At 40.4% G+C, this 17,163-nt stretch overlaps 1 protein-coding gene across 2 annotated transcripts in view; it reads left to right on the plus strand.

Annotated features, from left to right (window-relative positions):
* Positions 1–17,163, plus strand: part of SHANK2 (SH3 and multiple ankyrin repeat domains 2) — a 383,933-nt gene that overhangs the window by 11,941 nt on the left and 354,829 nt on the right. For both annotated transcript variants that reach the window (XM_056850898.1, XM_056850895.1), the window contains exons 5-7: positions 113–264; positions 3,281–3,448; positions 13,446–13,562. In XM_056850898.1, the coding sequence (XP_056706876.1) occupies positions 113–264; positions 3,281–3,448; positions 13,446–13,562 (437 nt within the window). The remainder of the gene's footprint in view (positions 1–112; positions 265–3,280; positions 3,449–13,445; positions 13,563–17,163) is intronic.

The following is a 17,163-nucleotide window of genomic DNA, read 5'->3' on the forward strand; positions in this document are numbered from 1 at the left end:
GTGAGAAAGAGTCTGGATCTGGTAAAATAATCTGCTTTATGTGCCTATCATGGGACTATCAGTTAAAATATGAATTGTCTAATTAATTGCTTTTAATTCTTTCCCACTTTAGACACCCCACTGACTTTGGCAGCTCAGCTTGGCAATGCTGTTGAAGTGATCAAAGCTCTGAAAAATGGAGGAGCTCATTTAGATTACAGAGCCAAAGATGGCATGACAGCGTTACACAAGGCAGCCAGAGCCAAGAACCAAGTAACTCTGAAGGTAAATTCTTTCAAAGGTATATTGTATGTCACTCTGTATATAACAGTGAATGAGGGAAATGCTCAGAGTTAATTATCAGGACCCACAATGGGTGTTTTAATTTACATGTTTCTATCTTTGACTTTTAACAAACTGTCCATTTTGGCAGAGGTTGGGAAACTTTACCTCGTAAACCTTTTGGAGGAAGTGAGAAGAATACAACAGCTGTTTATTAGTCTTTGAAAGTGAATATTAGTTTCAATGGAGTACCATTTGTTAAGCATTAACAGTTTTTGCTGTTCTACTTGCCCTTCAGATTCTTTGTTTATGAATTTAATTTGTGCCTTTATTTGAAACCTGCCATGTTTTAAGGAAAGTGTTGCAATATAACCACAGAGTATTGAACTCTGAATATGTGGATTGTTGGAAGCTGCAAAATTTGTTTGTGTTACTTTGAACACTAATCTGAATCTTTTACAATTTTCATTTTCTTTTGAAATTTTTATATAGATTGCATCTCTCCTATCACTATGAAATGAGCAAAGAGTAGATTTATGGATCCTTGATTCGCTAGTTCCTAATTTAAGCATACTTACTTGGAAATAACCCACACAATTCTTATTGAAAATTAGTTCTGATTATGTTTTTAGAACTGCAGCCTGCTACCATAATCCTAACTATTTTGATTTCAATACTGCATATTTCCAAGTAAGTTGGTCTGTTATATGTTTACTAAGAAATGTGCCCAGTGTGTTCACTGGAATTATCATTAAATAAATATGTAGAATCATAGAGTTGAAAGGGGCTATCCAGGCTATCTAGTCCAACCCCCTGCTCAATGCAGGAGCAGCCTAAAGCACCCCTGAAAAGTGTTTGTCCAGTTGCTGCTTAAAGACCACCAGAGAGGGGAAGCTCACCACCTCCCTAGGCAACCAATTCCACTGTTGAACTGCTCTTACTGTAAAAAATGTTTTCCTAATGTCCCGCCAGTACCTTTCCATCTGTAATTTATACCCATTATTGCGAGACCTATCCTCTGCTGCCAACAGGTACAGCTCCCTGCCCTCCTCTAAGTGACAGCCTTTCAAATACTTAAAGAGAGCTATCATATTTCCCCTCAACCTACTCTTTTGCAAACTAAACATTCCCAAGTCCCTCAGCCTTTCCACATAGGGTTTGGTCTCCAGGCCCCTGATTATCCTCGTTGCTCTCCTCTGCACCCGCTCCATTTGCCACATCCTTTTTGAAGTGAGGCCTCCCGAACTGCACACAGTACTCCAGGTGTGGCCGGACCAATACGATGTACAGTGGGACTATGACATCTTGCGATTTGGATGTTCGGCCCCTGTTGATACACCCCAAGACCACATTAAGGGACTAAGTGACTGACTGCGCATATTCAGCTTATGGTCCACCCGTACCTCTAGATCTTGTCACACACAGTGTTACCCAGAATTGAATCTCCCATCCAGTATGTATGCTTCTCATTTTTGTTACTCAGATGTAGAACCCTGCACTTGTCCTGGTTGAATTGCATCTTGTTTACATCCACCAAGTTTTCCATGTGTTCAGATCTCATTGAATTCTATCTTCTGGGGTGTTCACTACTCTTCCTAATTTGGTGTCATCTGCAAATTTAATTATCTGGATGCGGGGGTAGAGAACCCTCTACCCCCGCATCCAGATAATTTATAAAAATATTGAAAAGTACCAGGCCCAAAACGGAGCCCTGGCATCCCACTGGACATCTCTCGCCAATCAGATGAAATGCCATTGACAACTACTCTAGGGTGCGGTTCTCCAACCAGTTCCCTATCCACCTAACTATCCTAGAGTCTAGCCTGCAGTGCTTCAGCTTACCTATGAGAACACCATGTAGGACCCTGTCAAAAGCTTTACTGAAATCAAGGTAAATAACATCAATGGCATTCCCACAATCCAGTAAGTTCATCACTCGGTCTAAGAAGAAACAAAAAGTTGGTCTGGCAGGACCTGTTATAAATGAATCCATGCTGGTTTCTGCTCCCATATCTTCCCTTGGGCAGAGGTCAGACTGACTGGCCTGTAGTTTCCTGGGACATCTCTCCTCCCTTTTTTTAAGATTGAGATAACATTCACACACCTCCAGTCTTGTGACACATCTCCTGTCCTCCAAGAGATCTTGAAGATGATGGAAAACGGCTCTGCAAGCTCTCTAGAAAGGTCTTTGAGCATACCATCCAGCCTGGGGATTTGTACACACCCAATGCAGCCAGGTGCCTCTCAGCTGCCTCTCTGTCCATGTCAACCAGCAGCCCAGATGCTGTGGTTTGCCTACTACTATCTCTAGATGAGACTGTTCTCTTCTTCAGGAAAAAAAAAACCCAGTCAAATAGGCATTGAGCCTTTCTGCTTTCTCTCTGTCTTCTTTCAGAATTTCTCCATTTTCACCCAACAGTGGGCCTATTGGCTCTTTTACCTTGCGTTTTCTCCTCAGATTTTCTTGTTATTAGCGAGCCTCCCTGGCCAGCCTCAGCTCGCTGTGAGCTTTGGCTTCTCTGATGGCTGACTTACAGTGTTTAGCAACCTGCAGATACTCTTCGTTAGAGGAAAGCCTACCCTTCACTGGCTCCTTTCCCTTCCAGAACTCTTGCCTATGGAATGTGTAGGACAGTTGAGGATTGAACTCCAAGACTGCAGTCCTACACATTCCATAGGCATACCCTTCTAAGGGTATTCCTAAGGGTATTCCAGAATTATACCCTTCTAAGCCCATTGGCTTCAAAGGATTTAGAAGGGTGGAACTCTGGTTTATGATTGTACTTCAAGTATGCACTTTAGGATTGTGTATTGGAAATATATGAATTATATGTGGTGGTGGAAAGTGCTGTCAAGTCACAGCTGAATTATGGCGACCTTGTAGGGTTTTCAAGGCAAGAGATGTTCAGAGGTGGTTATCCAGGTCAGGGGTGTGCATTATATAGATTACTTTATTTAACTCTTAGTCTAAATTATCAGACATGCTTATACATTTTTCAAAATTTATCTTTATGTACAGACTTTGTTGGAACTTGGAGCATCTCCAAACTACAAAGACAGCTGTGGTTTGACCCCACTGTATCAAACTGCTGTAGTTGGGGGAGATCCTTACTGTTGTGAATTGTTACTTCATGAACATGCTATTGTTGGATGCAAAGATGAAAATGGATGGCAAGAGATTCACCAGGTAGGAAAGATTTTTTGATGCCTTAAGATCAGTGCATGGCGTATTCAATCATTAAGAACAAACTCTCATTAATCGGCCCTGCAGAGACTGAAAAGGGAACTCTTCAACTAGTTCCTGTTCATCATGATGTCCAAATTTGGGTTTCTGGAAAAACGGAAGTTTATTCTCCTCCCTGCAAACTGGGATTCTAAACCAAGATTAAATGTATTAATCTTCTTTAACTTGATTTAGAATGTGAGGAAGAAATAAATTCCAGTTTGTCCAGATATTTGCATTTGGGTACCATGACTCAGGTGGAAAGCTATTTCAATTAGGGTGTTTTTGGTTTCTTTTAATGAATGTTGAAATACATTTTCAGTAATAGTGTATATGTTAATATTCATTTTGTTTGGGTGCTATTCTCCTTTCTGTTCTCTCCATATATTATAATTTAATATTTTTGGCTATGGTGATTTTATTTGTGGCATCACAGTGTTGTGTTTGATTGAATGGAGTCATGAACGCTGGTAAATTAAAGCAGGTAAAATTAAACCATAATAAGGGAAAATGAGGCTGAGGACAGAGGAATTAAAGAAAATGATGCCAAGATGCAACACAGGCAAAGGGAATAAAAGAATGCCAAACAAGACAAGCCAACTGTTTGGCAAGGTCAAGTACTTTGTTCACTTGAAAGAAACATGAGGTACTGAAAGATGGGAGAACAATATGGAAATCCCTAGCTTGTCTACAAAAATCTCAACTGCTAGGATTTTATAAGGTCTTGTTGGCTTGAGCAGCCTAATTTCCCCTTTTTCTTTAAGTGACTCTCATTTAGAAGGAGTGATTGCTTGGTACAGCTCAAACCTAAATAACTTTTTTCTTTTTTCAAATATCACATGTTCTTTTCTTAAACCTTACCTTTAAAAATATTATTGGGTCAGAATTTCCTAAATCTTATTTATGTTAGGTAAAAGATATAGATGTGCTACATGGAATGACATGTTGAAAATAATAGGATACTCACAATTCCTGCCATATGAGATACAGCTTTCATCTTTTCAAAGATTATCCTTTGGTTCATTTTTTTAACAGTTTTTGGATTTGAGGACTGCTTTCTTCTTTAGTGCATGTTTGTTGAAAGGAAGTAAGTGAAATTTTGCTTGTTATGTCTTCTCCCACTTTATGAATGGCTCTTTTCATAGTAACAATTGAATAGGCGTCAATATTTAACATGTAGAAACATCTGCTTCGGTTTGGTTTGGATGAGAAAGTGTGCTGGTCCTTACTTCATCTCAGTGCTTCTGGTGCCCTCTTGAGCTACTCAGTGGGATATCTCAGTTTCATTAGGCAATGCTAAATGTTGGACTACTTTATAATATCCATAATCCTGGGTGTGTCCATGCTGCTTTTAGTGCTAGAGATGCTACAGAAAGTAATGAATATGTGCTTATTAGTGATACCTAGCTTCAGGTGATCATAGCAGTATTTGGTAGTATTTCCTGGCAAATTGATCCAGCACTAAGAAGAAAGTTCATACAAATCCTTCAGCAAGAGCTAATTAGTTCAGTCAATAAGGGCAACAGATTTAATGTGTGCTGTTTTTTTTTTAAGAACTATTTTTTTTAAAGGAGACAAAACTGTGTGAATTGTGTTCGTTGGATTGATGATTAGATGCATGACATTGGTGACCATGTATTTAAAATAACATGTAGTTTGTCCTTCAGGTTGTGTGTGTGTGTGTTAAGTGCCATCAAGTCACTTCTGACTTATGGCAACCATATGAATTATTGTCCTCCAAAATGTCCTGTTGTTAACAGACTTGCTCAAGTCTTGCAAACTGAGTGCTGTGGTTTCCTTTATAGAGTCAATTCATCTCATGTTGGGTCTTCTTCTTTTCCTGCTGCCTTCAACATTTCCCAGCAGTATTGTCTTCTGCAGTGACTCTTGTCTTCTCCTGATGTGACCAAAGTATCATAGCCTCAATTTAGTCATTTTAGCTTCCAGGGAGAGCTAAGGCTTGAATTGATCTACAAGCCACTTATTTGTCTTTTTGGCAATCCACAATATCTGTAAAACACCATGTTTTAAAATAATCAACTTTCTTCCTGTCAGCCTTCTTCATTGTCCAATATTCACACACATACATAGTAATGGGGAATACTGTGGCATGAATTAACTTGATCTTGGTCGCCAGTGTCACACTCTTACGCTTAAGAATCTTTTGTAGCTCCTTTATGACTGCCCCTCCCAGCCTTAATCTCCTTTAAATTTCTTGGTTACAGTCTCTCTTTTTGTTGACGATTGAGCCAAGGAATAGAAAATCTTGAACAATTTCAATTTCTCCATTGTCAACCTTACATTTGTGTAATTCCCCAGTAGTCATTACTTTTGTCCTCTTGATGGGCAGCTGTAACCCTGCTTTGGCACTTTTAGTTTTAACCTTCAGCAATAGCCCATTCAAGTCTTCACTATTTTTCTGCCAGATATGTGGTGTCATCTACATATGTCAAATTGTTAATATTCCTTCCACCAGTTTTCACTCCACCTTCATCTAGAACGAATCCAGCTCTCATTATAATATGTTCTGCATATAGATTAAGCAAATAGGGAGCTAAAATACATCCTCGTCTGACTCCTTTGCAAATTGGAAACCATTCTGTTTCTCCATATTCTGTCCTAACAGAAGCCTCTTGTCCAGATTACAGGTTGTGCATCAAAACAATCAGATGTTGTGGCACACCCATTTCCTTTAAAACCAGCCATAGCTTTTCATGAAAGTTTTGTTGTAATCTATGAAACACAAGCTGATTTTCTTCTAAAAGTCTCTTATATGCTCCAGTAACCAACATACATTTGCAATATGATCTCTAGTCCCTCTTCCTTTTCTCAATCCAGTTTGAACATCTGACATTTCTTGTTCCATATATGGTAATGGTTTTCATTGTAAGATTTTGAGCATCACTTTACTCACATGAGAAATTAATGCAATGGTCTGATAGTTGCCTCAGTTGGAACATATATTGAGCATTTTGAGTCTGTGGGCCATGGTTTTGTTTTCCACATTTGTTGGCATATTCTTGTTAAGATTTTAATGGACTCTGTTTCTGTGGCTTGGAATAGCTCTATTGCTCTCCCACGTACTCCTGGTGGTTTGTTTCTCTCAATTGCTCTCAGTGCAGCTTTCCCTTAACTTTCTAAAATTGCAGGTTCTTCTTCAAAAGCTTCTTCTTGGAAGGAAACTGTCATGCTGTCATCTCTTTGGTATAGTTCTTCAGTGTATTGTTCCCATCTTTTCTTTGTTTTGTCCTGTTCAGGTAATGTATTTCCGTGTTGACCTTTTAGCATTCCTAACAACCCATTCCTGAGGGAAGGGGCTGTGCTGGTGGCTGGAGGATTCAACCCCTCCCCCAATGAAGCCAAAATCCTGCCCTTACCTTTGAGCCCCGTGGAACTGCTCCATTGGGTTCCATGGAGATAGGCAACCTAAAAAGGTGGCGTATCTTGAGGTAACAGCAAAGTAAGTGTTTCCGGCATTAAAGGACTTAGGAGGCTGCATAAAGGTGGCTCCTGCCCTGAACTGGCCCGGGAACGCCCCCTGGAAGGACAGCCCACGGAAGTGCATCATCAGGATGCTGGCGTGAGGCTGTGCCAGTGTTCCTGGGCTGCTCTGCCACGGCAGCGTCAGGAGAATGGCATGAGCGCCCCAGCACCGGCATGCCAGCACTGAGGGCCCAGACGCTTGTGTGGCCACTTGAGTGCCTCCTGAGTTCTCTCCGCCCCAGAGCTCAGGAATGGGCTGCAACTGTGCTTTATGTTTCCCTTTGATTTCTTGAGTCTTGTGGAACAGATTTCTTGTTCTTTTTTGTTGTTCTCTTTTATTTCTTTACACTAGTTATTATAATAGTTCTCTTTGTCTCCACATACAAGTTGCTGAAATGCTGCATTTAGACTTTTGAATCAGTTTTGGTCACCTTTTACTTTTGCTTCTCGTCTGTCCTTAGCAATTTTAAAAGTTCAGTCAGTCATCCATTGAGACTTTTATTTCTTTTGGCTACAGAAATAGTCTCTTCATATTCTTCCTTGATAATATCTCTGGTTGCAACTTGATAATATCTTCTGGTTAACATTCACTTTGAATTTAGCTTGTGTAGCTAGAGAACAAGGAAGGACTTGTATAGCTACAGAACAAGGGCAAAAAGTCCCACCCACCACAGTGTCGACTGGTGAAAGGGGTGGAAGGGAAGCCAAAAGCTCCTTCTCCCTCACAGCATTCTCTTGCAGCACAGAGCAAGCAAGTGCTGTTTAAGGTGAGTTCCCCTGCTGTATGTCTGACTGTGAGTCATGTAGTGCAACCATGACCCGGTACAAGTTGGACATATCATGTATTTTGGCGCTTACCTCTTTTCTGTATTGTATAGCTTTGTAAAAATGTATGTTAGTATTTTTGTAAGGAGTGGAGAAAATTATAAAATCTTAAGGTCACTGGATTGTCCTGGGGTGATTTACTCTGGAAATGGAGGGAGGAACATTGGGCCTGCTAAATACATTTTTCAACCAAATCAGTTCTTAGCCTCGTCCTCTGAAGTACTCTCATGTTGCATTCTTGTACATCCTTTGAGGGTGGGAGGAGACCTCCCTTTTAAATGATATTCACACCTGCTGAAAAATGCACCTTCAATGCACTTTCAATGCACTAGTAATTATTTGCAAGCGGATTTTGCTGTTTCACACTTTAAAATCCAATTGCAAAGGGCATTGGAAAATGGACTGAAAGTGCACTTTGCAGCAGCAGTGAAAGTGCTTTTACAGTCATCCAGCATATTCTCTTAATGCTTAAATACTTTTTTACACTCTAAAATTTCAACCACAGTAAGATTATTGGCTGTGCTTTTGCTTAGAACAGTTGGGAGCTTGGAATTAGCTTTGTAAGGTTATTATTTTTTGTTTAATTGTGAAGTCTTATATTTGTTGAGCTTGATACACTTATTCATAATTTTCTGTTCAGAAGGTTCTGTGTGCAACCCGCCTTTTTGTTGTACTGGGAACTATCAAAAGAATTCTAAAGCAGTCTCTCTCTTTTTTTTGCATGTAATTGGAGACAAATCAGGTTGGTTTACATCAAGAATGTAGGCTAATTGAGCAGTAGAAACTCAGTAAGAACAAAGTCATCATTCAAAACAGTATAAAGCAATCCCATTTGCTCTTATCAGTGATAGAAGGAGTGAAATGTCTTGGCATAGCGAAGGAGCCATCAGTCACAACTTGGTTTCCAGACATTTTACTAACACTATTGTTTACTGATAAACATTTGCAGGTCCGCATAAAGACAGAGAACTTACTATCTTCATTTTCTATAGGGGTGAATAGGATACAGTGGGTCCTATTCAGGTGTTCGTAGTTGTCTCATTCCTGCACTGGTCTGTGTGTTCTCGCGTGCGTGTTGCATGTTTAACTGCTTGTAAAAGCAATTTTCCTCTTCCTGCCACCACCCCAGCCTCTCAGTAACCAGTGTCTTGGGGAACCCTGGTAAGGCTGCTTCTGAGCAAGTACAAAGGGCAGAGCTTCCAGTTACCTTAGTTGTCCCCCCCAGGATGTCCTTCAGTGTGTATGAGTGATCTTAACATGTGGGTGAGATTTCAGGCACAGTCTGCTTTCTTAAACATGGAAGAGCTTTATTACAAAAGGTTAAGTTAGAGCACTTAGTAGGTTAAAATAGGCATCATAGTGATATAGATCTAAGGAAATAAAAGGAAAAGAAACATATATCTAACTTAGTTGCATCATGCTAGTTATCTTCAGATGGAGCAAACACCCCCTCATGGGTTTCCATGTGTCTGAGCTGAGTTCCCCTTCTTCTCATCTCTCCTCTTACCTCATCCCTCACTTCCTGTTGCTTCTCACTCCCAAACAAAGGAAGGGTTCACCTTTTAACCCTTCTGCCTGCCAAGGCAAAAACTTCCCTCTCCCAATCGCTAGTCAGATACCTTGCTCATGTGGACCCCCTTGGACCATACCAAGGGCCCCCCTCACACGTAGCTTTGGGTTTTATGCTCATCCATCAGGTCCTCTTTGGCAACTATGCCAAATGGTGGGTTTCAGGCTGGACCCAGTTCCTGTTTCTCATGACCTTCCACGCTTGGGAAAATAAACAGTTTGCCATGGGCTCAGGAACCCCTGACCATAAAAGTAGCCAGTCTTAATTCCTGGTTACTTAACGTGGAAGATGAAAATACCATAGCAGAAATTCAGGATGTTCTTTTCTTTTCAGAGTTTGGGGTGAATCACCCTGACACACAATGATGTCATTTCTGGTTTTGGACCAGAAGTGATATCACATGGCAGCACAGTGTTGGCATGTCTGTCCCTAACCTTTCAATTCCTCCTGGTGGGTTGCCAGCCCACTAGGGGAAAAAATTAAGGCAGGAAAACTTTTCATGGTCATAAAACTGTTTTCTCATCTTTGTGTAAGTTCAAATTTATTGTGTCTATACTATAAAACATACTGTGTGCCATCATGCAGAGTATAAGCAAACACACTACCCTTCTATGATTGTTTTGCTTTTGTTATATAGCATCCTGGACATATTAAATTTGCTGTCATGCAGATCTTTCTGTTTGTGATTTAGTTTCAGAGAAAGGAATTATATTTGAAACACAAGCTGTAATGATAAAAATGTTTGTTTTAAATAATTTAATTGTCTTTCAACTACGTTCTTTAAAAATGATTTAGAAATATGCGTACTGCCATCTGGTGGCCATGGTGTTTTATGTTGCAGTGCTCATAAGTGGAATACAAATGTGTTTCTGCCTCAGTTTGTAGCATATTAATTGTGTAGGTGCATTGATACTTTTTATTTATAAAGTTTAAATCACACAAGGAGTAACTACCTTATGGCTTTATTATAAATCACACAACTCTAGATTTATTTCTAATATCACTTGCTAAAATCAAATCAAGCCTGAACTGACCCTAGAAGCTAAAATGACTAAACTGAGGCTGTCGTATTTTGGTCACGTCATGAGACGACAAGAGTCACTGGAAAAGACCGTCATGATAGGAAAAGTTGAGGGCAGCAGGAAAAGAGGAAGACCCAACAAGAGATGGATTGACTCAATAAAGGAAGCCACGGCCTTCAATTTGCAAGATCTGAGCAAGGCTGTCAAAGATAGGACATTTTGGAGGACTTTCATTCATAGGGTCGCCATGGGTCGGAAGGGACTTGACGGCACTTAACACACACACAAAATTACATCAATCTTAGATTCACTTTAGAAATAAATGAAATGTTCTTGATTCTCTGGCTATAGAGAAAATTTGGAACAGCTGTTAGTGTATACTTAAAATCCAGTCTCAGACACATACCCAGGAAAAGCTTATTATGCAGTGATGTTTTCAGAGGCAGAGTCTTGGTGTGTGCATGCTCAAAGGAGAACCATCATGTCTTCATGCTCAGTTCCTTTTAATCTCCTTTTAATCTCTCTCTGCCATAATACTAGAACAATGAAATAGATGCGTAAACAAATGACATTCAGGATAAACAAAATGAAAGTATTCTTTACTCAATAAGTAATTACATTTTGATAGTCACTGCCAGAAATTGTATTGATGGGCACAATTATAGATAGCTTTAAAAAGGGGTTAGACAGATCCATGGAGTAGAGGTCTGTCAGTGGCAGCGGGGTCTGCAACAGCAGCCAGGGGAGCTTATATGTCTGCGCAGGGCTCCCTGGTGGGAATTTCCCCCACCTGGCTGTTGCTTGTTGCTCCTTCCTCGTCCCTCCATGAATGGGCCAATCTGCCCCGAAATCTCCCGCCGGTTGTGAAGAGGGACCTGGCAACCCTACGTATTCGGTTGTTGTTGTTGTTTTATTCTGTTCAGTTTATTCAATTTCATCGTCACAACTTTTTGGCAGTGTTTGATGGGGCTGGATCCAGTTTTTTGGAGGAAAGCCAGCCTGCGTGCCCCCTTTCCCCCACTCTGGGGATCCCAATAAGGGACTTTGGGGGAGGCCTTGCAGGGGACATGCCCAGTTCAGGGGCTGTCAGGGAGGCCTCCTTCCAAGTGGCAGGGGAATCATGGAGCAGCTCATGATCAAGTGGTGTCCCACATACTGCCACCCCTGGCTACTCTCCAGCAGGTGGGCTGGGAGTAGGAGGTCAATCATCAGTTGGCCAATGTCCTGGATCCAGCCCTTATACTACGCCATTGCTCTCTCTCAGCTGTAATCAATCAAGCTGTGGCTGTTGACATCCTAACATTGTGTCCTGGTCTGGGCATACTGTGGGCTGGGGGTGTTTCCTGTTTAGCCTTTTCCAACCACTCCCCAGTAAGCGCTGGGTCAGCTAGTGGTGTTTGTGACAACTCTGTTCCTTTAATCGGGGCCAGTGTTTTAAACTGCCCTAGTCCATTCCAGGATTTAGTGTGAGAAGGAACAGAGGAAAAGGAAGTTGTAGCCACTGCAACTCCACATAGAGAAAGAACCTGAGTCATTAAACTGTGTTCCGCTTTAAAACTATGTTGCCTCTTTATTCTGTTGCCTAGTGTTAGTGAAGAGCAGTGTTGAACATTATTTTCTTCTAGATAGACATGTACCTTCCTCCAGGTAGATCAGCTTGCCAGCCCTCACCCATAGGTGTGATGCACAGAGACCAGGTTGCTTACCTGTAACTGTTGTTCGTTGAGTGGCCATCTATGAATTCTCACAACCAGCCCACATTCCCCTCAACAGGCACTTCTTTTGGGGAAGTAATTGAGTGGGAAGACATGACCCCTCCCTTGGACATCTGCAGCCGAGGCTATGCCTCTGAAGGAGAAAACTTTTTCCTAACAGCTAACTCTAAAAGTTTCATAATCAAAGCTCTGAGCAGATATGAAGTCTATCACTGGGCATGCACAGATGACCACTCAAATAATATCAGTTAGAGGTAGGCAACTGTTCTTCTGTATCTGTTTCCTTCTTAAGATCCATAGCAGGAATAACTTCAACAACAACAAAACCCTCATATACATAGTGGGTAGCCGTGTTAGTCTGTCTGCAGCAGTAGAAAAGGGCAAGAGTCCAGTAGCACCTTAAAGACTAACAAGAATAACAAGAATATTTTCTGGTAGAAAATATTCTTGTTAGTCTTTAAGGTGCTACTGGACTCTTGCCCTCATATACATATATTTCTTGTTTTAATAGTGAGCTTTAGGGGGAGCAATCATACAGAAATTGTATTTCTTTTTCAGAGGAATTCTTTCAGACATTTTGTTGCACAGTAGGTTCATATTGGTTTACTACTATCATGTCAAATATAAAAGGTTTTGACATTTTAGCATTATTTTAAAGTGTTCTATTTAGCACGATCCAACGTTTTATTTCAATACAACTTCCTGATCTTCAGGGTATTAATTTATCATTCTTCTATCTCCTGGTTTACCAAAAATTGGAAAGCTAAAGAGCCAAACTGTTTTGGAAAATTATTTGAATAGAAATTAACAGAAAAGGAGCATGTTATCACAAGTTTCCTTGACCAAAGGAACAATGAAAGTTACCTCTGTTCTTTTACTGCTTTGTTTTGCTAATCTATGTTTTAGATGTTTTGTGAACCAGTGTTGGATTATGATATGACTTTTGAGTCAACAATGAAATAATTGTCAGATTGTTTCACCACTAATCCAAGCAGAATTTCTGAAAGAAGGGGATAATGAAACTGTGCAAATTTGATAGTGCTCATTTTTAGGCTTAGATTTGTAGTAGCAGTAGTAGCTGTTGTTGTGGTTTTCATATTATCTATTGTGGCTGTTGTTGTTTGCTTGTTTGTTTTTGCTGGTCAGTGACCGTATTAATAAATGATGATGATGATGATGCTCATCTCACTGTGCAAAGAATTCTGTGTACATTGGTCCTAACACGGTGCTCCATGTTTCGCAGTATCCTTGAAAGGAGTATTTCATTAAGCTAAACGCTATTTGATGCATAATTACAATGTTTAATTATGAGATGTAATTAAAATATGAACTTTGAATCTTTATAGGCATGTCGATATGGCCATGTCCAGCATTTAGAACATTTTCTGTTTTATGGAGCAGATATGGGAGCACAAAACGCCTCAGGAAATACAGCATTACATATATGTGCACTTTACAACCAGGTTAGTTATGATAGTTTTTCTTTTCATATGTCTTTCACTGGAAATGTTGAAAGTTACAGCTATTATTCTTTTTTTTAATGAACAAAAAGGTAGATTAGAATGAAAATTGAGGCTTTATCATTCTTTATAGCCTATAATTTAAATATTTGGGCTTTTTCTCATTTTAGTTTAGATTCTCAGGCATTTTAGTTTCCTAAAAGTATTAGTTTCTTAAAATGATTGTAATTGCAACTGAACACAGCTCAGCCACCCTAGGATGTTCCTAAAATAAAGTCTTACTGGCTTCTCCCCAACCTGTCATTACAGAAGCACAGGAGCATATTCCAACTGAAGGAAGGACAGAGCTAGCTGAGAGAGGTGTGGCACCTAGGGGAAGAGAGCAGAAGAAGCAAAAGGAGATTTATAGCTGCTCTGGATACCTTTGTTAATATTTTAAATATATAAAGGAAACAAAGAACAGCTGCAATGAATGAGGCTTTAAAAGGAGTGAAGGGGAAGGATAGGATTGATGTTGGTGGCCCGTAAGGTATTTTAAGCAGCTGCCTGCAGAAAATAGATTGATGCCAGAGATCCGGGCATCAATTAATAATAAACTAATAAAAAGATGCTCCCCCCACCTTACATGCATGGTAACGGAATCTTGATCTGTTTTGACAGTTACACATGTGGAACAGAAGTTGAACTCCTTCCCCCTTAATTAGATTTAATTATATTTAAACACTGTTTAGGCAGTGGGTTGTTGTTGTATTGGTGGGGCATCTAATATCCCTTTGTAAATGCTACTTTGATATTGTAGACATTAAGTTTCATGTTATATGACAATTTTTTAAAGAAAATATGCCAGCAAAATCAATCCCAATGACCCTAGTTCTTCTCATCCAGCACCGCTGAGTAATCAATTTGCCTCTGCTTTTGTGCTAGGTAAAGATACAAAGAAAACTTAAATAGATCTCTTAGTGATTTACTTACTAAAATTTTATTGTGATATGAAGTCTTTATGGACTACAGCTCACTTCATCAGATGTAAGAAGTGTGTCCTATATTGGTACACATATGTATGTGTATATATATGTAAAATTACAAAATTAGACATGGTTCGGATCAGGGTCATATGGGGGCCCTAGTTGGAATCTCTGTTTGGGAGCCCATGGTAGCTCTCAGCAGCCTTGCCGTATGTTGCTGTAACTTGAAGTTAAAGCATTGCAAAGATTTCTGTTCCAATCCTGTAATTGTCCAGCTTGTATAGCTTGAAGATAGGACAACACCCTCGAAGTATTTTATGACCTTGTGCTTTCTGTCTGCAAGTGCTTTTAGGCTAGGTATTTCAGCCTCTGGGGTCCTTTGTGTATGCATTAGAAATAAGTTTTTTGCTGGTGGTTCTTATACTTTTCTAATATGCTTATGTTTTAAATATGGGTAATTGATTGTAAACTTTTTGTGTGGTGGTTTTATGTATGATGTTATCTTTTAAGGAACCTTGATAATTGGTTCTGTCAAAGGGTATAAGTACTGCAACTACATAAATTTATGACAAACAAGAGTTTATCTTATATGAGTCCTTGATTTTTAAATAACACTTCAGTATTATAGGTATTGTGCTTCTAATGCTGCTTCATTTGAAATACACAAGTAATGAGGCATGTTATAACCAGTGAAACACCTGTTAGGGCATCTGCTTGTTAATTATTGCTTCAATTTTAAAATCTCTGTGAAAGCAGATATCTTTTCTTTTCTTTGATATGTTTAAAATATCTCTGAAATGTAGTGTGTCAGAATGCTTTTTTAAAATGCTAATGTATTAAATTTGCACCTAGCTGTTAAAAGCTGATCTAGAATTGCCACATGTAGCATACAACTGTAATTAAAGTGGAAAAAAAAACTCATACACTTACTTCTGAGTCTAGGCTAGGGTTGCCAACTCTAGCTTGTAAAATTCTAACCTCTGAATATGCCATTTCCTCCAGGGGAACTGAGCTCTGTAGTCTAGAGATCAGTTGTCATTCCAGGAGAACTCCAGGCACCACCTGGAAATTGGTAACCTTAATCTAGGCTCTGTGAGTACAAACTAGGTCTGCAGATCTCCCGTCATGGCAGGACTCCTCCCACTGACAGCTAGGGTTGCCAGGTGGTGGTTTCGGTAGGCAATTGCCCACCAATCCACTTGGCTGCTCTGGAGCTGCAACCGCGTGCATGCGTGGCCCTGCACGTTTGAGTGCTAAAGCGGCCACGGCGATGCGGCACTTCCAGGGGTAAACCCAGAAGTGACGTATTCGTGTATGTGCGGTTGTGCGTGCATGCAATCGCCTTAGCCCCTCCCCCTAAAACCTCCCAATGATTGAGAGGGGGGACCTGGCAACCCTACTGACAGCCCTCTTTGCCTGCCACTGTTCCATGTGGCAGTAGGAGAAAAATAAAATAAAAAGGTGACATTGACGATGTTGCTACGTCACGTCTGGAAAAAATCCAGAAGTAACACAGGATAGCTCTGAAAATTACTGAAAAGTCTATGATTTTTCCACAGAGTTTCTGCCAGTTCCTAGAGCTACCCTACATCACTTCCAGGTTTTCCCTAGAAGTGACACAGAGATGCCACCGAAGTTGCATCCCCACCATGTCCCAGTGCCCAACCCTTGCACCAGCTGCCAGGCTGAGCCTGGCAACCCTAGTATGAACACAGTATAATCAAGTTGTGGGATACTTTTATCTTTAGAGTTATCCCTTCTTACCTTTATGAGCATGGGACCAAGTTTTGGGTAGCCCTGAAACCAGCCACAGGCAAGGGACTGGGGAAATGTGAAACACATTTCTCTGTAGTCTTCTTAAGGTCAAACTACTCATGATTCTCAATCACAAGAATATTTTCCCTGCCCTATATCTTTAAAACTTTGTTTTATTTGCTTAAATATAATGATCATAAGATTACTTCATAGAATCATAGAGTTGGAAGAAACCACCAGGGTCATTTAATCCAACCCCCTGCACAATGCAGGAAATTCACAACTACCTCCCCCCCATACCCCCAGTGACCCCTACTCCATGGCCAGAAGATGGGCAAGATGCTCTCCTTCTCATGATCTGCCTAAGGTAATAGAATCAGCATTGGTGACAGATGGCCATCTAACCTCTTCTTAAAAACCTCCAGGGAAGGCGCGCTTACCACCTCCCAAGGAAGCCTGTTCCAAAATTCTTCCTAATGTCTAGACAGAAACTCTTTTGATTCTGATCCGACCTTCTGGGGCAACAGAAAACAACTCAGCACCATCCTCTATATGACAGCCCTTCAAGCACTCAAAGATGGTTATCATATCACCTCTCAGTCTTCTCCTCTTCAAGCTAAACATACCCAGCTCCTTCAACCTTTCCTCATAGGACTTGGTCTCACCATCTTTGTTGCCCTCCTCTGGACACGGTCCAGCTTGTCTTTATCCTTCTTAAATTGCGGTGCCCAAAACTGAACACAGTAATCTAGGTGAGGCCTCACCAGAGCAGAGTAAAACAATACCATCACTTTATGTGATCTGGCCACCATACTTCAGTTGATACAGCCCAAGATTGCATTTGCCTTTTTAGCTATCACATCACATGCTGACTCATGTTCAGT

This window comes from Euleptes europaea, chromosome 6 (genome assembly GCF_029931775.1).
Source record: "Euleptes europaea isolate rEulEur1 chromosome 6, rEulEur1.hap1, whole genome shotgun sequence".
Taxonomy (NCBI): Eukaryota; Metazoa; Chordata; class Lepidosauria; order Squamata; family Sphaerodactylidae; genus Euleptes; species Euleptes europaea.